Source organism: Talpa europaea (genome assembly GCF_964194135.1).
Source record: "Talpa europaea genome assembly, chromosome: 8".
NCBI classification, from domain to species: domain Eukaryota; kingdom Metazoa; phylum Chordata; class Mammalia; order Eulipotyphla; family Talpidae; genus Talpa; species Talpa europaea.
Window position 1 is genome coordinate 70,107,420 of NC_140075.1, and position 22,502 is coordinate 70,129,921.

At 36.6% G+C, this 22,502-nt stretch overlaps 1 protein-coding gene across 12 annotated transcripts in view; it reads left to right on the plus strand.

The window, feature by feature from the left end:
• NPAS3 (neuronal PAS domain protein 3) overlaps positions 1-22,502 on the plus strand; it is a gene marked incomplete at both ends in the record, with an annotated part of 849,875 nt that overhangs the window by 414,162 nt on the left and 413,211 nt on the right. For 6 of the 12 annotated variants that reach the window (XM_084241063.1, XM_084241068.1, XM_084241069.1 and 3 more), the window contains one exon: positions 8,271-8,347. In XM_084241063.1, coding sequence (XP_084097189.1) covers positions 8,271-8,347 — 77 coding nt within the window. Of the gene's footprint in view, positions 1-8,264; positions 8,348-22,502 lie in introns of all 12 variants that reach the window. The other 6 variants (XM_084241067.1, XM_084241071.1, XM_084241072.1 and 3 more) reach the window with 1 other exon arrangement.

Sequence of the window (22,502 nt, forward strand, 5' to 3'; positions counted from 1 at the left end):
ACACTTACTGCATTATGATTTGTTTTTGATCAGTCTCCCCCTGGACTCTGATCAGCTGACGGGTCAGGATGGTTCTTAGTCATTTTTATATCCTCTGATACAGGCCCCACCACAAGAGTAGAGGCTCAGTAACTGTTTTGCATGGTGTATTTTTAGTTGACTTCTGGTGACATGTCAAAGAAAGGATCTCAAAATGGAGATGGAGGCCTGGCTTCCATCTCTAGTTCCTGGGTCATAGAGGTTAATATTGGTCATATTACAAATGTTCACTAAACTGTGGTTGACTAAATGTAATCCCATAATGTGAGATGGGTGAGCTTTGGAAATTGATCAGAGTGACTTTTCAACAGCAGCTATTATTACATGCAGAACATCGCATCTTTTGTTTGGGCCAACACCCCTCTGCTTTGTGGAACCATTTATGTTGAAGAAAGAAAGTCACTGAATGCATTTCCAAGCATTAATATGACCCCAAAGCTACAGAGAGTGAGGAGGGAGGAGAGAAGAGAAGTGGGGCATGCCAGAATGTATGAATGGATGAACAGGAGAGAGATGAGGGAGAAGGCGAGAGACATCAACTTCTTTCTCCTACAGAAACACAAACTGCTTCCTGCAGATACGACAGTCTGAGTTCCCTGTCGAATCAGTGGCCTAGGAATGCCCAAAGGATGGATGGAGCATTAGGCTGAAAGTAATAAGGTTGTGCCTGACTTACCTCAGATTTGTAGCAGATGTTACAAATGTCATAACATGAAGCTTTGGGATCAGACTTGCAAAAAAATTCCAGATAGCAGATGTAGACTTCTTTCTGCACCAGAGAGTGCTGACCAACTGACACTGTGTTGATTCAGTGATCATCTCCTCCCACCCCATCCTCCGGGGGGGGGGGGGGGGGGACTCCTGCATTTAATGGTCTGCATGCCCCTGAGGTCAGCGGGAGAGGTATGGCAGGTTTCAACTACAAGGCTTTTAGGACAGTTTGCAAAATGAAAGTGTAATTATCCTTATTTTGGTCCCTACCAAGGGAACATTATCAAATCTAACCCCCATAAAAAGTTTACACTTCTCAAAAATATTTTTTAGCATATTAATGAGCGAGGTTATGTCTACCAGTTAAAGAGCAAATATTAAACTTTACTAAGTTGATGCTTCAGTTAAATCTGAAATTTGATGCATTCATACTATCCTTTTGAGAGCTATGGTCAAAGTGCTTGGCTTTCTGTGAAGAGTAGGCAATTTGTAAAATAAAATGGCTATTGTAAGATGTATAATTGATGCAAAAACAACAACAAAAGAACCAGCTCAAAACTAGAGGCTTCAAATTGTGCTCAGAAAGTAGAGCCCCTTCCTCCATCAGGCACAGGTTTAGGCTCTAAGCCCAGGCCAGTGTCTGTGCTGTCAACCCTGTGGTCCACTGGGTCCTTCTGCCTCCCTCAGTGGACTGTGTCTTCATCTATATGTTCCAAGTCCCCAGCAGGTCTGCCACCTAGCGCGGCCCAATGCCTGTTTGCTGCCACAGTGCTGAAGCCAGAAGAGTTTTCTTGCTGAGTGGCTCTTAGATAAAAATGAAGACTCTCTCATGAGAGATTCTCCTCTTTCACATTCATCATTCCAAAGTCATTTTATACCCCCTCACCCTAGAACTTCTCCAGAGTGAAAAGGGTTATAAGCCACCACTTCTAGTATCTCTGCTGGGAATCTAAGGAAAGATTAGTCATAATCTTTTTTTTTTCCTTTTACCTTTTTTATTTAGTAAAGAAAAAGAAGAAATCCTTATTCCCTTCCCAGTGTAAAGGGAATTAAAAATTAGCTGAACTTTGCATCCAAAAGCAATTCCTGTAGGATCAAATTGAAGTCAAGAAACACTGAGAAAAGACTTGATGCCTTTTAAGTTGTTGAACTTCAGTCCTTAAAAAGCGTCCTCCTTTAATATACATTGTTACTTTGAAATGACTGAGAAAGTAAAATTGGAATGATAAATACCTACAACTTTCAGAAAGTCTTATTTGAAGTATCAGGAAAGTAAAACATGTCCGGGTCTGTGAGTCCAGTTCTGATGCCATGTTCTTCTCCTTCTGTACCTCCTTGCATTTCTGAGGATCCCCGATATGTACCTCTTTTCCTGTCCCCCAAACAAAGTGTGGATCAGGCCTGCATTTCCCTAAGGTTTCCATCCAAGAGGCTTCATCATACTCAGGTGCTATCACCACAAACAGCAGCTTAGTCTATTGCTTTAAGAACCTCATTGCCAAGGGGAAGTTGGGTTTTTCATAAAGAACGCTCATCGCCCTATGTATAGTTCATATAAGACACATATAGAATCCCTACAGTAGCTACAGGTTGTAGAAAGGCTAGTTTCCCCTTTTCCCAAATATAGATTGAGACATACCTGCTTCAGGAGTTAGACACTCATTTTCTTTGATGGAATAGGGAGATAGGTGAGTCGAGTGAGACTTTAGAAAGGAAATTAAGTGTGAAGAAGAAGTCCTTGTAATTTGTCACTGATCAAATACACAAAACCATTGTCAAGTCATTAGAGTAATTTTTGGGTGTGATTTTACACCAGACGTCTTTTCCATTTTGCTGCAGAAAATTGTAAAGTGAAGTTTTTGTAAAGCATGTGAATGCTATTTAATTTTTCAGAAGATGAAAAGTTCATGATAAACATACCTTGGCCTAAACAGCTATTGAATATTATGTGCTTTCCCTCTAGTTCTTTACTACCTGAGACTATACAGATAGCTTTCTTTGACAAAAGTAGGTATTTCTTTTTCCCAAATTCAGCCATTCATTTATAGATATTAATACTTTCACTGTCATGTCATCCCTAATGCTTTTCCCTAATGCACTCAATCCATACTTAAATTGTGGGAGAAATTTAAATTTGTGTTGCATTAAGGAATTTTGACTCACATAAGGTTTCTTAAAGTTTCAATTATATTATTGGATTAAATACCTTTTGTCTAGATTGGTAATACAGTGTACTAATGGATTCTGGGAGATGAATTATGAAGATGTATTATTTTTAAGAATATTCTAAATATGAATTTAAAAAAACAAAGTGTACTACTGAATAGAGGAGGTTTTCTTTTTGTATTTTTTGTTAATCAGACATTTGAACGTCTGGTTAACAATGCTTGTCCCCAGTTTTCTTTTAGTGGCAAAACACTAAGTACATTGAAAAAGCATTGCTATTATTTGTTTTCAGATATTGACATGATGCATTCCCTGGAAATTCTACATGCAGTGCTTGTGGCAACAGATTTTCATTTTTGGTGTTGCCGTATGGGTTAATCCGATCCTTAGCACTACTTAATTTGTTGTCTCATCTCCATTAAACTTGAAATGCCCCCAGTGTCTGAGGCATGCACAGACAGGAGTATAGGGCTGAGAGGATGCACATGGTGAATGTGGGCAGTAGGTAGAGTTGTTTGAGAATGAACATTTGGTCCTACATTAAACCAAATCACATAAAATCACATAAAATCAGATTGTTATTATGATAGGAGAAAACACATACACACCACCCTACCCCACCCCCCATCAACTTCTGATGCTCCTGGGAAAACCGTCCCAGGCTTCCTTTGCTCTAGAGTGAGGGTGGCTAATTGAGATTCTTCAAGGGAAACCCCTTTGCTTTTCTTTGGTAGCCATGGAAAGACTCATTACGCATTCCAGACCCTGACTTTGCTTAACCCAGGCACTAAAGCTCAAGGAATGATGTCCAGGATTCCAGTAAGCATGCTCTTTAGTCCCCCCTTCCCCCAAGCTCAGTGTGGGAACAGAGTCTTGCTCTTTGGATGACTGATTTAGAGGGTAGCCAGTCTGGCATGAAGCTTGCCTCTCCACTAGGTGGATGATTGTGTCTTGGAAATGCTGCTTCCCAAACTCTGAGACCATGTTGACCTCTGCTATCATGTTGTTCCCCATGGAGGGGGAAGGATGAGAAAATATCTCGAAAGTGGTCTTCCTGATCTGCCAGTGACTTTTTCCTAATAAAACAATTCATTAAGAACCCTGCCTCGGGCCTCCCCACTGGCGCAGCAGTTGAGCGCTGGGTTGCAAAGCTGCCCGCAGCCTCCGCGGCGCTGGTTCGATCCCCGGCTGCTCCCCGGCCACCGGAGGAGGGTCCCGCATGGCGCGCAGGCCTCTCCTGCCGCCCGCTGCTCCCCTCAGCAGTGTACTTCGGTCCTTCTGCCTGCTCTGCTCCCCGCTCTGGCTCCGGTGAATTCTCTCACCCTCCCGCGCTTCTGACTGTACCCAGTGTTTGTATGAATAAATAAATAAGTAAATCTTTAAAAAAAAAAAAAAAGAACCCTGCCTCACTATGGTATCTTCATTTTTGAATATCTTTACCTTCCCCTTGTGCACTGTGCTGGTGAAGGAGCAGGCCCTGCTCCCCTTTCTCTGGAAAAGGGCAGTGCCGGACACCGGGCAAACAGGGCTCCTGACTTTTCCCCTTTCATTATGTGTCCACTGAGCTGTCCTGTTTCAGTTCTGTAATGGGTTCTTCTGTGGAAAGCTGACCTTTTGGCTGAATAGGTCAAACTCCCACTGAGCACTGAGCCTCAGCCCTCCCAAAGATTGTGCATCCCTGAAGGCGCCGAGTACTGGTGAGGAATAGGACTGGAGGGATGTAATTCCCAAAAGAGGGATTGTCTTTTACTGCACTGAATTAATTCTCAATGACCACCTCACAAGGTTATGCAGAAGAGCCTAGTGGAGAACATTTTTGCTGACATTGTTGAGGGACAAAACTAAATTTTTAGATGTTTCAGATTGTGATTTCCTTTTTTGTCTTCCATTCTTTAGTGAGTAGAAGGCTATGTGCATTGTCCTAATAATAATATCATTTTTTTAGATTTCTGAGAAAATCTGAATTTCTTTAATTGATTTTTAAAAATCCTTCTCCCAATATATCTCTTCCATTTAAAGTTTCTGAGAATGCTAGCTTTATTTTTAACCTTGCAAAGCATGATAGAGTATTGTTGAGGTATTTGTTGATAATTATATGCTAGGCCTTGGTCTGTTGTAAATTGCTTCAGTTTTTTTTATTGCTGATTAGATTTTATAGTACTAGTTATCTTACAGTACGTAGCAGTTTTCAATATCACATAGGAATACTGTAAATGCTGAATACCATTTAAAGTTGAATTACTGTATAGGTGGTGTGATTTTTTTTTGTTGTTGTCGTTCTTTTAACAGCTTGGACAAACTGTTCAACTCATGTTGTTCTCACATCTCAGTGTCAGTGAGTTGGGACAGATGAGGGATTATATGTCCCAATTACTTGCTCTGTGGCTTGGGTTATTTTTTGAAGGGGAGATGTAAATTTAGTGTCCTTTCCATTTCAAAAAGTATTGTTTTTTTAATCAAACAAATACATGAAATAGATCAGACTCCACAGTGAACTATTTGGCAATAATATATACACATTGACTCTGGACTGTCAAATGGTTTTAGATACTGTCAACTTCCAAATACAAAAATCTGAGAGAATATCATAAGCAATGTGATTTTTCTAATGAAAGATCTCATGAAGGAAATTCTTCCTTTTTTTTTTTTTTTTAGGAATTAATGATGCTCTAGAAGCACAACAGAGAGAAACAAAATAGCTATATTTTTAATGTTAGTAAGTTATCAGGTTATTGTTTAAAACCTCAAAATACGAATGTGATAAGATTAAAAAGTACAAGATAAGAAGTATACATTTAACATCTATTCGGTCACCAATAATGTTAGAGTCAGAGCTGGGGCATAATGGGCTCCTGTTTAACATATTTATGTTGGTTGTAAAATTAGGAACTGTCATTACAGCCCACATCACCTGCATAAGTGCAAAACATATAAATCAAGAGAAGTTCCAGAGCCATAAAAATGCCATTGATAGAATAGCATGAAACCACTTACAGGTTGCTTATGTGTCATGCCTGGGATGCACACTGAGATTTCTAGAGTTTAAGAACAAAGAAGGATAACTATGAGCTAGCACTCATGTAAGTAAGACCCAGTGAAGATGTGTGGTTTTCCAGGCTAGCTAATAAGTTTTTAAAATAAAATTCCTAAAATATTTATGCATTCAAAACACTTACTTAGAGAATAGCCTGAACCTTAAGTAAGGAAGAGGAAGGAAAAGAAAGGCCGTCAGTTTCTTATAACCTCTGCAGTCTGGCCCCCACTGTATCAGCTGTATTCAGGTTTCTAGAAGGCAGAAGGTAACAGTTAGCTGAGCTGCCATGTGTTGTTACTGAAACCTCTTGGTCTGTTGAGTAAGTAAGCACTCTCCCTACATTTCCTGTGATGTTTTAGGGGCTCGCTGGACCCCTCTTAATCCAGTTCTTCGTAGAAGTGTCTGTGTTCTCTAAAATTAGTCTGTTTTCTTTTGTGAGGTACAGTGGTTTATTCTCAACTACATAATTGGAAGCCCTGAAATGCCCCTAAATTATGAGCTATTAATAAAGAGCCTTCTGAATCCAAGTTATTGCCTCATAACAAGAGTGGACATTTTTGAAGTTTTTCAACTCCCCCTTCTCCCTCCCTGAACCCCCCCATCCCAACCCAACAATCTTAAAAAAAAAAAAAGACTGCAGATTTTATTCATGTGGGATCATTCACACTAAGCTACCATAATGTGCAATTAACACTCTAGAAACTGAAAACAGTATTCAGCAAGACAGCTGCATTATCAAAAATGCCAAAGGAGTTTTGAAGGGAGTAATGTGCATGTTAGAATAGGAAATTAATCAGAAACACACACACACACACAGAATAGCACTGCCTTAAGTATATCTGAATATTAAAATTTAAAAATCCTGTGCCTATACGTAAGGATTAACCTTAAGATAGAATCCTGACTCTTCTATTTTAAGATGATCAGTTGTGCGTTTGGCTTTTGAAGCAAATAAGGAAGTGTGAATAGAGATTTCTAAGATTCCTTCCAGCTGGAATGTTCTTCGATAATAATCACTCTTCAATTATATTTTATAAATTTTTCCATTGAAAAAAAGTACCCCTTTTATTTCTTCTCGCCAGTAATAATGATACTCAACAGTCATGCTATTTTTAAAGTGCTTTTCAGACACAGCAGACACTAACTAACAATCACAGGAGCAAACTGCTACTTCTGTACAGCACAATAATCATAAGTATATTTATATAATAAGCCCTACTAAGTTATGGATCCAACTGACTGACTTAGTAACTGAAATGAAGCAGAATTGTCCCAGCAGCATTTTGCTAGGATTTTCTTGTCAATAGTTGAAAATGTTTTTTAAAGCAATTAGGGGTTTCGATTTTATTTTCAATTTTTAGTATCTAGGTCTAAGGGAGCAGAGGTTTGTAATGGAATTTTCAGGAAAAAAAAAAAGAGAAAGACATGGAGAACTTACCTTTTGGAAATGTGAAAAATATCTGAACATTTTCTTTCCTGAATCATGTAAAGCAGACAGATTTTTATTATGTTTGTGAACTTTTTAAAATGGAGGAAGAACACCCCGAACAGGTTTAAAACCAAACTGTGACACCATGCAAGAAAGTTGTAAAGAAATAATCTTAAATTCTGGATTGTACAAATATCATGCATTAAACTCAGATTTTAAGGAATGTGGTGTCTTATTGAGTGCAGGTGCCTGTGGACAGCAAATGTGGGGTTTGTCAGGAAAAGAAGAACAGGAACAGGAGTATTCAGATAAAAGAATTATCATGAACCTGGAGAGGCATGTGCTGGACAAGGTTCCACCTGGGCCTCTGGGCAGCCCTGTCAAGTTACCTGTGAATATTCAGTAAATATGAACTCCAACCATCCTGAGATGCTTAACAGTAATGCCAACAGTCATTAATGAAAATCTCTTATCCAACATGTTGTGCTTATTAAATTATGATAAAGTTATTGCATTAGGACATTGAAAAAAATTTCTTTGCCTTTTTCTAAGCTAGAAGATATGAAAAGTTTAGGTTTCTCTAAGGGGTTGGGGGAGAGAAGAAACAGTGCATGTATATTTAGAATATATCAATACTTGAATTTTTAAGACAGTCTGTTTACTAATTTATTATTAAATAAATGTTTTATTCCACTATAGGAAAAAGGGTAAAGATTTAAAAAAAAATTGTGGATGTGGTGTCTAATGTTTGTAGATGGCTTAATGATGGTTTAATATTTGATTTTCTGAGTTGAAAATACAAGCTGGGGTCTACTTATGCTAAAGGTATGAATCAGAACTCCAACTTTATTTTTATTCTTCTTTCTTATTTCCTCTTTTTTTAAGTTATAGGTGCACAACGAAGGAGAAGCCCCAGTGCACTGGCCATTGAAGTATTTGAAGCACATTTGGGAAGTCACATTTTGCAGGTACCTTTAAAAGATAAAGGAGATTATTTACATTTTACTAAGAAAGATCAATATAATGTTTTTCTTGAATCACTTTTTACTTTAGCTATGTGTATGACTTGTTTTATTTTGGAACTCTGAAATTCTTATGAACTTATTTTTTTCTTTTTAGAAAGCCATCCCTTGAGAGAATATTAATGAGAAAGGGAGGGCAAGTATTATTTGTGCTGTAATAATTAAGATGAATTGCACTATTTAGTTGATGTGCCATGTATAGTAGCTGGCTGTTCCCAGAATGATTGTGTGTGTGCTTCATTTCTAAGTGGACATATGTGTGTGTCTTTGGAGCTATATATTGTTTTTGGAAGAGTAAAATGTTGTCGTCAAAGTAATGTGACATTTTTATGTGTTGCTAAATTTCAGTTTTTTGCTTGAGTGTGCTTACGAATACAACATAAGTGCTTTGAATCTTAAAGTTTATTTGCAAGTAACATAATTATAATAATAATTGATTTTCCTAGTTAATTTCATGTCAAATAAATGCAAGGCTTACTGGACTAGAACTGCTATTATTTAGTCTTAAAGCAGATTCATCCCGAGCTCAGTATCTGGCCTTACTCAAAACTTGAATTAAAACTTTGCCGTCAGTTGAATATATCCATATGTAACTTCTCTGCATGGTTTATTCTTCCAATATAATTGTCTCCACGGCCACTTAAAAAAAACTAGGATATATTTTTTAACACAGAATTAGAGATGCAGACTTGTTTAGCATATTTAGGCAACTTACTTGGGAAATATGGTCATTGCTTTTTGTAGATAAGCTTTGGATTAGAAATAAAGGTAAATTCCAGAATCCTCTTCAAATGAATTGGCCCCTGAGGTGTTTCTGTTTTCTAGATAGCCAAAAGTGTAACTGAATCTAGTTACATAGTCCCAAAAGCTAGGTACCCTGGAAAATGTTGATCAGATCCTTCATGGTCAAAACCCAGTAACTGTCCAAAATGGTTCCTTGACTGGCAGCTTCAAAGTCACTTGAATCATTCTTGTGAAAGTATGTGTTTCTGGGCCTCTCACTATACTTACTAAATTAAAATCTTCAGGGTGAAGTCCAGGTAATGTAAATTTTAATAATTATTTACTTGATTTGGATGTTTTGTTAGGTCTCAGTTGTTCCAAATCACATTTGCAAACTTAAGACTCTGAAAAGCATTATTCTGTTTATTCTGATAAGTCTTCTTCCATACTCTCTTGTTCATTATAAGCCCAGAGAACTCATTTTTCTGAAATACACCTTGAGAGATACTATTCTGTTTTGCACATAAGAATTCTAATTATCTGTGTAATATATTAGTTTCAGAGCAATAGAAAGGATGCTTTTTTCTACATCTTCAAATTTTTATTTCCCTCTTTGATGTATACATTTGGTTCAGAATCTCCTTTATAGAGTCCTGTTGAGCCATGCCATATACATATATTGTTAGATTCTGATGGAATTCGGGATGATTCCTGTTAATATTCTGAGGCAGTTAATGCAAAAGACTTAGTCAATGAAAGAAATAGTTCAAAGAGTAGGACAGATTATTTTGTGAATGCTTTCTAGAATTCTTGAGTCCAAAGTCCTCAAGGGACGTAGGAGCTATAGGAATGTCAAACTAATTTAAAATGCAAAGCTTAGGTGTATGAATTGAGCATAAGCTTAGTGTAAAAATATATAGCATGCCTTTCCCATGTGTGTTTCCACATTAGGCTTTATTGAGAGTGTAGAGAACCTAGATTAGGCTTCAAATTGGATTGTTCTCACTCTCCTTAGACAACACATAGTCAAATGTCATTTGGAGCAGAATAACTAGAAATCTAGAGATGATGATACATGAAGAATGGCAAGGGTTTGGTGGAGTTCAGTGTGAAAAACACATGGCTTACACAGGACATCAATATCCTCTCTATATATATTTATAGGCCTTGTGTGGAAAAAAATTTACTATACTCTGTATGGCTCCAGAGTGTGGAAAAAGAGAGAGGTGAAAATTGAAAAGAAAATTTGCCTTCATACAACAAAACATCCAAATTGAGCTGTCCACATTTGGAATATGTCCAGGCCTTTGATTTTAAGGGGACTTTAAGACTTGATAGGGATGCTTTCAAGAAACTCCGTCATCTGAGTGTGGTTGCCTTAGATAATCTTGAAATTGCTGTAGATATTAGAACTTCCTTTCACTTTATTCTGAAATCAGTGCTTATGGTATGTATGAACTATACCCTCTCCTCTAAGTGAGACATTAGAAATGTGTATAGGAAAGGATTGGGAAGTAGTAGTAACAAGAAGAGCCCCATCTGAGCTAATTAGTTATCTGGCCTCCAAGTAGGGTACCCTTCAAGCTGTAATGTCAGGTCTGTACAACATTCAACATTATCTCAGTGGTCAGCAAGAATAAGATGAGCAGGGCCTATGGTTTAATCTGGTTGATTCATGAGGTCTGGGGTGATGGCTTTCTTCCCTCCACCTACCATTCCTTTCCTTTTTTTTACTTGCAAATACATGATAAAAACCTGTGGTCACTAAGGTAGGCATGGTCTCTAACCTTATGGTTTATCATCAATAGAAAGGAAAAAAAAAATCAAATACTTAATAGGAACACAGAGTTCTCCATACTAACCTGGTATATATATGCCCGCCGTCCTTAAGTATCTTCAAATCATTTGGGGAAAGTGAAACCAATAACTTGTATAAATAAGAAGCGTCTCACTGGTCAAGCACAATGGAGTTACAAAAGAGCAAAGGTCTGAATTTGACACAAAGCATCAAGGAAAACTTCTCAAAGTTGTTGGCAGGTTCCAGTGAGTATTAGGCCAAAAAAAGAAAAATAAATAATCACAGGGAGCAACAAATATAAAGGCGTGGGGGTGCAAATAACAATATATCTTTTGAGGGGGAACTGTTAAAATGTTTGACGTTTGACTTGATGTATGGAAGAGCACAAGAGGTGAAGATGGACAAGTTCTATGAGTCTTGTAACAGGTCCAGTGAGCCAAGCAAGGATTCTTTTGCCAGTGATAACCTATGGAGAAGGATTTTATATAAGAAAGTGACAAGAATTTGGTTTGTTTCTAGAGATATTATCAAAATGCAATCTCTAGAAAGTCACTGAATTTTGAGAGGCAGATAGGAGACCTTTTAGGAAGTTATTATAATATTCCAAGAGTCCAAATTAAAAAAAAAAATCTCCAAAATAAAGGCTCTGAGAATTGAGAGACAGGGCAGACGTGGGACTGAGACTGAACTATTGGCATATGATCCTGAATTCATTGTGAAAAGCTAGGGGATTATAGGAGTTAATAATTGAGGGTTTTTGGTTTGACAACAAGCTGTCAGACACCGCCCTTACCTAAGAAAAGCTGAAAGTAATACGTTCTTCAAAAACCAAGTAAATAAGAGCTAAACATTTGTCATCCTCTAGAGCACCATTAGAGCTAGGGCTGAAAATAGGGTTGAGAATACCTAACCACTACAGTATAGATAATGATAGTTTGTATTAAGTGATGGGTTATAGACTCATGGAATTGAGGCGCAAAGAGGAAGTAACCCCAGTTTATGTCATTACTTGAGGTGTAAGTAGAGAAAGGTAGGAGGAAGCCATAGGAGAAGCCAAAGTGGTCAAAGATAAATCCTTTAGTAGGCTAAATACAAAAGAGATGTCATAGGTTTTGTCAATTAAAATCCTTGAAGTAAAGTTTCAGGTGTAGAGGACAAATGTAAAGACTGATGGAAAGCAGAGTTTGAGTGTTTGTGATAAAGGTGAAGAATGAGAAGGCAGTCAGAGGGAAAACTTTGTTATTGATGTGAGAGGATGTTTATATGTCTGAGACTCAGTGGGTCAAGCATTGACCAATTATATGCTCTTTAGCAATCAGCTTTTTTTTTAAAAAAAAATACCTTGTGGTCATGTCTGTTTTACAAAAGGATAAGTTTTCATTATTATTGATGGCCAAATACCATTCCATAGTATGAATGTATCATAATTTTCCTGCCATTGAGTATTCTAATTATATCTGTAAATGTGCATTTCTAATGCAAATACTGAATGAGGTGTGTGTTTGTGTATCAATTATAAAATGTCTAATCTGGGTTGACTTTTACCTTAAATTTATTGAAATTTTGGTATGTTTTAAATTCTTTGTTTTGTGCTAAATTCTCTTCTATCACCATTGTATATTAACAAAATTATGACATAGGTGCTCTGATTATGCACATCTTAAAATTGTGTAAACTAAGACTTAGAAAATAATTAGGATCACATGACTAGTTGAGACCTGAATTTGACCTCAATGTGCTAATACTAGATTATAACAATTACCCCAAAATGGCAAGGACTCTTTTAAAGATATTGGTAATAAGAGGAAAAAATCTATATTTGGAGTAAAAAGGCTTAGTGAACTGGTGGAATTTGGAAGGTAAAGCAGTTCTGACTAGTAGGATGAGGCTTTGGAAATGCCCATGACTTCTCTGCATCAGGTGACAGGCTTCCCCACTACCTGTGCCCTCAATGATGTTTCATAGAAGAGTAATAAGGGTCTTGGTGCAGAGAATTGGGGATAAAGAATGCAGACAGACATCTTAGTTGTTGGTCCACCCACTCTGTGGATTGCAATAAAAGATTTTGCTGCTTATATATTGCTAGCCATGTATTCTCTTAAGGAACATTTAGAAAGTTTGGTGGATCCTTTAAAGTTTTACTTCTTTCCTACAGAGAAGTGGGAGGATTGACTTAATGGTGATTCTATATATATGCAACAGTTGCAAAGTTATTTTTCATTTTAATGATCCAGTACTGGTGCATGTAGGTGGGGAGCACCTTTATATCACTCAGTTTGTGTACTTGTGCAATTTCTGGGGCCACTGTTCTCACCATTCATGTAGAACCTTCAATAGTGACTGTGACCTTTACTGTAACTCCAGTGAACCTGTAGCTGTTTGGGGCATAAATTTCAGGTCAGATGCATCTTGCAGGAGAAATGAGGGGTTCAAGTGATGTCAGCCTTGTCACTGCAGGGCTGGGAAGTGTATGCACTTGGACTGAGTCAAGGCATATTAGTTCACTTTATTCTTCTTTGACTTTTATTAATTAGATGAAGAAAAGAAGGGCAAGAGGTGAAGAGTGGGAATTTTCTTTTTGTGCCAAGCTAAGTAAAAATCCAAGAAGTGTAGGTCATTACATGGGGTCTTTCCTGAATAGTGCGTGTGACTAAGCACTAATTTGGTTCCTGCTTTAGAAGCTCTCTTAGGTCATTATTGTACTTATTTACATGCTTCACTTTACACACACACACAAATATATGAATAGTATTTACATTCACTTTCCCCATTTAAGGACGAGACAGAATATTCATATTTTAGTCTATCAGAGTTAACGAAACACAAAATGGTAACAAATACCATCTTTGTAACTCATAAAATTAACCAGTGGAATGACTTTTCCCTTAGGTGCCAGATTTATGAATAGTGTTTTAATTATTTGCATGCCCTTAGCAGAAGGGTGTACATTTTTTTATTCTATAAATAATGCTTATGTTATTGTTATATAAAATTGGAGTATTGTTTTTGCATACTTCATAGTACTGCTCACTGGTGTTAAAGCAATCAAGTCCAGCCTCTTATGTGGACAGTGTCTAAGTTTTATGTTTGTATACCTAGTTCAGGACATTATGGTGAATTGCAGATAGATATGTATATGTGATTATACTGATACTGTGTAATATGTATCATTACTAATAACTATCACATACATTTAAAGCTATTGAAGGACAATATTTATGCATAATTAGCTTTAGATATTAAAAGAAATATAATTTTCTGAACTTGGGAAAATATAATTATATCATGTTGGTACATAATTGAAATAAGAATGCAATTGTTAACTTAAGTCTGAAGAATAAAAAGAGTATTTTGTAAGAAATGTTCTAACAGGGGTAAAGGTGAAAGGATGGTGCCCATGTGTCAGTTCTGAGCTTCACTATGTTCATGCAACTGCCTAGATCTTTGTCATTGATCCTGCATCATTTCTGGGTATTAAGGAATTTTTGCATTTCTTTTTGAACATACAAGCTCCAATCTGAAAGAGAATTCTCTTGGGCTCAACCTTTGAGGGTAACTAAGACAGGCTTATCAAAAATATTGTTCCCGTATCTGAGGTCCTCTGACTGGAAGTGGATCATAACAGGTTTTGCAGAATGGTTGCATAAATACCTGTGGTCTTCTCCAGCATAACTATGGGAAGAACAGTTGTTGCGAAGATCATATATTAGTAGAGCGATTCCCTTCTAAAAGTCATAGTCATGGTCATCACCTTAGCATAAATGTTTAATTAAGATATTTATTTATTAAATACTGGAGAAGGGAACACAGATGTAGCTATTTTCTATTTAATAGACATAGTAGTCAGAGATTTTTGTGCATGAGTGCCATAGTTGTCAACAAAATGTCAGATTTCTATTGTGGTTTTCTTTCCCTCACACCTTGAGCTGATAGAATACTGAGTGGAGTCATGTTTCATGTAAAAGAAGAATTTAGGGTTAAATGAATCTGCTCTGAATCAAATTTAAAAGAAAATCAGGTTAATATTTATATTTAAATTTCTACATTTCCACTATTAATCACATTTTGAAGATTGGTTAAAAGCATATACACCAGAATCATAATTGAATGGTCTACATATGGTTTGTCCCTGCAGATTATTGTTAAATAAGTAAGAACATACAGGTTCTCCACCAGAAATATTTAAAAAATCTGTGTTTGATATAATAAGGAAAACAAAATAAACACTTTCTTGCAACAGTTTGTCTTTATCATACAAGTATTTCTAGTCATAGTCCTGCTTTATTCTCTGAGATTCAGCTAATGGTAGAAGACTATGGAGATTCTTCAGAGAAAATAGATTGGGTATATATGCAAAAAGAGCTGCTTATAATAATATGGGATGGCTGGGTTAGAGAATGCCAAATCTTTTGTAATCAACATCTCCTTTAATCTCATTCAGCAAGAGAATTAACTAGTACTGTTCAAAGAGTTGGGCAAAGAAAACAGAATAATACCTTAAACAACTCAAGCGCTAATACAAAGATACAAATTGTTATTTCATAAAGATGCTGTCTACTCAAGTCAATATTCATTTTACTTTTGATGGTAGTGTTTTTCAAAGAATTCAGTGAAAGATAGTGATGCATTCAAATCTATTTTCTATTTTATTGGTAAATGGAAATTTTACCCTATGTTTTATTGAAACTTGTAAGTATAAAAGAAATGATCATCTCCAAGGAAGATGCATCTTCTTACTTTGGATGGCCCTTGTTGGCACACTACTGGACATTAATGCCAAAATGAAATAAAACAATTTCAAATAATAGAGGCATTCTGAATTAATTCCTTTAGCTATGTTAGAGGAAGTAGGTAAAGGTGAGTGACCCTATAGTCTCCCTATAATCCAGAATGGTAAGAAAATCTAAAACTAAATATAGAAAAAGAGAAAGTTAGTGAATGTATTTGCATATGCAAATTAGCTTAATTGATACTGCTTGCCTCTACAGGGATTTTTCATTACAAACTGGAGTGCTACATTGTTCAGCTCATATTGAGTAATTTAGTAACTAATGAGACCAGTTTGCACTAATTTGCATATGATAAATGAGCTTAATTGCAGTAAATAACTTGGAGGCATAATTACTTAATTTTCCTGTGTTGCACGGCTTTTAAGTTCACGTATGAACAACTCAAGATAATTTTGCATATTTAAATTAGTTGCTTTAAAATTTTCTTGAACAAAAAAAGGAACACACCTTATCAATTGAGCTGTAAAACAATTGGAAGTAAGGTTTATACTATTTAAAAAGGAAGAAAAGAAAAGCAGCAATTTTTAAGTCTCCTGTTCATCTCACATCCTCATCTCCAATAAGATATCAGAGTTGACATTTGGGAAAATGTTTTTAATATTGAAAGTTAATTCACAACTTCTGTCAGTCACTGACCTGGGTTTAAACTGAAATATGTGTCTGAACGAATCATAACTTTTGAAAAAGAGATGTGACTTATCCTTTATCTAATTTAGCAAACCAACATGGACCAATGATTCTCCCACCTGCAACTTCACAGAAGTTGATGGTCTTTGATAATGTGGGCATCACTCTGGCCCTAGCATGTATTTTCTATCTAGATTAATATTTCATACTTACAAAATTGGTTTCATTGAATAGTCTTGGTGGGGTTTGCCAAGAATTACCTCATTGGTCTTCACATTAACTCAGGAATATTTTGTCAGAATCCCCATTCTCAAAATTGAAAAACTGAAGCACATGACAGATGATGGCTAAACCATTATTTCACAATATTGCTTTGCCTTAAAATTCATTTTGAGGCAACAAAAGTATGATCTACCAAAGGTTTCCTCTGCTATCTAAAGTTAGAGCATTTTTATTTGGTGTGATTTGATATGTTATTTTTTGAGTCTGGGAATTCTTTTACCTTTAATTTATATGGAATGATTTTTGAGTATTCCCACATGCAAAAAATAACCTACCAAATTATTCCCAGTAGAAATGTTATGCTTTTGAATGCTAAAGGAAACCTGTATTTAAAATTAACTTTTTAAGCTATATAAAACTCAGTTTTGATTGGGTATGAGAAAATATTTTATGATAATGAAAGTTTTAAATTTATCTTTAAAAAGTAGTGCTTCTTTACCCATACATAAAAACAGAAGGGAACATGATGGTTATTTATTTGCCACAGTCTGGGGGAAAAAAAATCTTACGAAACTTTTCTCTGAAAAGATCAAATCTTTTTAAATTCTTCCTCTATCTTTTAGGCGTCAGCTGGAACAAGTGCTAATGTGTAAAATTTGAGTCTGTCATATAACAGGGGCTCAATAAATAAATTGGTGAATAAATCAATGAAAAAATGATCCTTATTAGACATAATCATAGTTAACCCAAGAACTAGGATCTGTACCACCTTTGCATTCCCGGTCCAGTTTTCAATCCATATCCTTGTAGACCTGGGAAATCTTTTGGCACATGCTGGCAGTTCATGGATTTTTTGCATTTAATCCAGTTGAGTTCTTAGCCTGACTTGCTCACTTATTAGCCCTACTAGAATGATCCCTTATTCTCTTTAAGCCCCCACTTCTTCATCTTTAACATGGAGAAAATAGTAAAAGGTCACCTAATAGGCATGTTGTAAATGTTGACTGAAATAGTGTAATTTAAAGTAGAACCTGGCATATAGAAAGTGCTTAATAAATGTCTGCTGGTGTTTCTGTCTGTAGGTTGGGTAGTCCAGAATAATGGCAATTTTTGGAGAAAAATGTTAATGCTTGTTAGGACCATGATCAATAAAATTCACTCAGGTTTAAAACAAGAGAAACAATTTTCACTGATACAAGATAAATGATCTGTTTACATTAATGGTATTCACACCTGGTAGTATATACTAGTTCACAGTAAAAACTTAAGATTTAATAGTAAGAATTTATTTTTACCTAAGAATGAAAATCCTTTGTGTATCAATGAAAGGAGTCGTCACAATAATCTAATTATCAACCTGGAAGCGAGCAGAAAAAATGAGTTTGTAAGGGGACTCCAGAATTAACATTTCCTATAGACCAAAATGTGATATTACACTGACTCTTCTCATTTTATTGTATATTCACCTCAGTTTGCTTAGCAAAGGGGGAACAAATGATTAGAAGTCCAGTAGACCTAGAAAGTCATTTTCTGTCGCTGTAAATTATTTTGAGGAGACACTGATTCTCATGAATAAAACCCATAATGTCATGCCAGAAAGGGTACCTTTCTACGTCAAGATCCTGGGGAGAACTTTCTAGAAGGATTTTAATGATATGTGTGTGTATGTATGTGACAGGCACATATTGCTCAGGGTTTCACATACCTTACTTTGATTTGCAGATTTTGTATGTTACATGTTTATTTCATTGTTCTTTGAGTAGCAGCATGAGAGGTGAGGATAAAGGCAGGGGTTTCAGGTAGCAAAGATTGTGGAGGAAAGCTTTGAGTTTTGGCCATGTGCCCAAAACTAGTGCTAATAGTAAGTGGAATTTTAAAGTCACATCACTGATTATTTCTGGTAGCCAGGAGCTAGGAAATAAGACAAATCTAAAAATACTAAGCTTCGGTTCAGTAAATATTTATCAAGTATCTAATTAGCATCAGAGACTGGAGAAAATACTGAGATACAAAGATGAGTCATGGTTTTACCCCTCCACATTCCATTGAGTATAACACAGGGTAGTGGCTTTGGGGTCAGTTACATATAGATTTGAATCCCTGCTCTTGGTTAGGTAGACTTGAGCAGCTTATTTAAACTCTCTATGCCTTAGTTTCCCCAACCCCAAATGGATGGTAGCAATTCTTACCTCATGGGTGGCAGTGAAGATTGGATATTACAGTGGGTGCCAAATGAGGAACGGCTGTAACAGGCTGCATCTCAGAAGCAACAGAAGGGAGTCAGATCACCAGCTTGGGGCTAGTCAACCAGTGCTTCCTGTAGCTGCAGCCTTGAATCACACAGTTTACCCTCTTCACACAGCACACCATTCCCTTTCAACTTTGATGTTCATGTGGGAATGTGGGTGTTGTTTGCGGGTCTATCCGGACAAGGGACACATGCCATCTCTTTGTGTTGTCACATTTGGCATAGATAAAAGATAGAAAAAAAGAGCAGGGGTATCGTTGTGGTTGGACAGCTTTTTTTTTGGGGGGGGCCTACTAAGAGAAGCTTGTTTGCAAGGTATGGGAACGTATCTCCAACTCTTTCTCAGGCACTAAAGGTGGCTGAATTACTTGGAGATTAAAGTAGAAGAAAAAAGCTCTATTTTCAGCTTTAAAAGTAGACAGAGGTCTTAGAAATTCTTAGGGTTATGTGTCAAATAGGAAGATGAATGATTTTCTGATGTGCAGAGGTTTCTGTAAGGGTGTAGCAGAGTATAGTGTTTTTAGTTCTTTAGAATGGTTCTCATTGATAGTAAATACTACATATATTCTTGTTCCTAGCTTTAGTTAGGAATGGCATGACATAGAATGGCACCAACTCTTTGTCATTATCCTGGATCCCAAAACTCAGTCAACATGGCCAGTGCCACTTTCTCATCTGCACCTCCAGAGCCTGGCAAATCTTTTGGAATCTGTGAGAATTTGGGTTTGAGGAAAGGGAAGGGGGGAGGGAGCTGAGTGGATAATGTGCTTTCTTCCCTGGACTGTACTGATGGCAGCACCTGTGAGCGCCCAGAACAGTACTATTCCACAAAGCACACTTGGGGCAAGTCAGGCTTAGAAGAATTGAATCAAAATTAGTTTAAGATATTAAAAAATCTCTAAATTCAAAAAGAGCTAAATTGAATATGTAATTGTAAGATTATTATACGATGATGTCATATCTGCAGTCTACCTCACCAGCTCTTTAAAGACCAAGATTATTGCAGAAGTATCGTCCATAAGTATTGCCCCTCTTTGTGGATGTATGTCACTTACTGCAAAGAATAAAAAAGGGCAAGAAAATGTTGAAAAATCAAAAGTACAAACATACAAAGTGAAGAAAATGAAATCAAATTACTTCTACCATCAGAGGTTCCGTTTTCCTTTTTTATATTTAACGTCCTATAAATCAAGCTAAATAATATTGGCTCAATTGTTGGAAAAGTCGTGACATATTCTTTTCTATATTTTCTATGCAAAAATACATCATGACTTTTCTGACAGCCCAATATTTAAGCCTTGTATCGTTAAAATAATTGTGGAAGGAATAGCTGATTTCAAGAGAGAAATTAGTGAGCACATCATGGTTCATAGATGTTTGCAAATGGTTTTTATCTTCTGAGGCTGACCTGGGTATTACTATTCCTGTAAAGACTACAGTGAACCAAGATCTATAGGCATTAGTGACAGGGGCCCCATGAGGGGCACAGGGGTTGCCACTGAGCTCCATCCTCTTTTGACTGCAGGCAGGCACCTGTGGGCCAGCCAAGAGCTGGGTCAGATGTTCTGGTCATCAGGACTCCAGCTGTTTTATTAATGTCTGCTGGCACCTTGTGAATATCATTTTCCAGACACTTGCCAGTTCATGATCTGATGATTTATGATTGCAAGGTAAGGAATCCAGTGTTTTTGTGAGAGTAGAATAGAACCCTGACTAAGAAAAGAAAAAGAATTACCTTTTTTGCTTTCCCTCTTTTGGGGAAAAAAAAAAAACATTGGGGTGAATTAGCAAAATTATTATAAACATTCATTATTCTGGATAAATAACACATGTAATTGATGGTTGGATTACCCACATAGAAAGGCCTGGTCAAATTCCCATGAGGCCAGATAACTGTAGCAATAATTGTCAGGTCAGAGCAGCTGTTTCTCTCATTTCTAAAGATAGAAAAATTGCAGGTGACCCCTTAGGCCACCAGAAAAAAATGCTTCTGAAATAATCCACTTCATTTTAGGGTTATACATGTTTTAGTAAATTTAGTCTGGGATAGAGATTAGACCAAGGGTGGAATTGACCTAAAGAAACATAACTTTCTTTTTTTTTTAAATGGGAAGTCTGAGTTCTACATAAATACAAAGGCAAATGATAATATCAATGACTATTTTAATTGCATCTTTAATCCATAAGGATAGTTCAATGACATTTTAAATTATACTTTTAGAATTGTAGTCACATAGGAGATAAAACTCAGTAACTATTTAATAATGCATAGTAAGATCAACTGTATCCTCTCTTGAGATCACATTTAGGTGGACTGAATGTAAAAGCCCAAAGCCGAATTTAAACAGTATTTAATCTTTCAGAAGACATTGTTGGGTCTTTCTAAATATAAAATATCCAGCCCTAGCCCTTGGAGTTGGTACCAGTTATCTCTACTGAATGATTAGTTTCACTGGATACACATCTAATTGCCCCTCTTTCTCTTTTTCTCGATAGATAGATAAATAGATAGATAGATAGATAGATAGATAGATAGATAGATAGATAGATAGATAGATAGATTGACAGATAAGAAATTAGATAGTGAATCGAACTATTCTCAGTACCAAAGATGACTGATCAATTTGGGGAATATGTGTGCCATATTGCTGACTAATTGCTAATCATTTAACCTGGCTTTACTTGGAGGCTGCAGTGTAGTTTGTATTTTTAGTGCACAAAATTTTCAGGTGGAATTTAAACAATCCCTTCTAAGTACCTTTCCTGTACTGAAATGGGCAGGACCCTTCCGTGGCGGCTGCTCATTTTGACTTGACTATTGAGTGTAGATCACTTTTGTATGGAAAAGGATAGAAACTGTATGATGACTCATTCTGCTGATAACATAGGAAAGAAAGCTCACTTCTGAATTCTTTAAAGTCAGAAGTTTAAAATTGGATCCAAGCAGAAAGTAATTTGATCGTCGTTCCCTGGATGCAGATTTTTCAATACAGAACTCTGCAGAGTTTTGGGGAATAAGAATATGTATTAGCACGTATTTATTGAGATTTCCCTTGTGTCAGACACTTACCAAGTAAACTGTTTACAGGCATTATCGCAGTTGGTTCGCTCCCCCATCTTTTGAATTGGGTGTTGTTATGTCCATTTTAGGGATGAAGAAACTGACCTCCAGAGGGGTAAATTGACTTGCTTCAGGACCCACATCTGTTAGTAACCGGCACAGCTAGGATTGGAACCCTGAAGTGAAAGTGACAGAAAGACAAAAAGTAATTATAAGGGAAATATTAGGTATTATTTTACAGTTAAAGTTTTTCAAGTGACATACTTTAAGTTATGGTTTGAACGGAAACTAGAGGGCATACACTTTTGTTTAATAAAGAAATATTTGCCCTGAGCAGAAGACAACATTTTAAAGCTTGTCATTTTATTCCTGGGAAAGTATTTGAGGAAAATGACATGGCTCAGCCCTGTTTGCTGACCATTTTGTTCTCTCCTGCTGAGACTTGCCATTTCCATAGCCAGTGGGCTGTATTGAATCAGACAGAAGCAATAGGTCATTAACAGAAATGGAGACTTGGGCAGCCTGCGGTGGCTGAAAGAGGGGGAACATCATTTTGGAAAGATGTTTCATTGAACCTCTTGTATCTACATTTGGAGAGTTTAGCCTGATTTTCAGAGACACTTAAGCTTTAA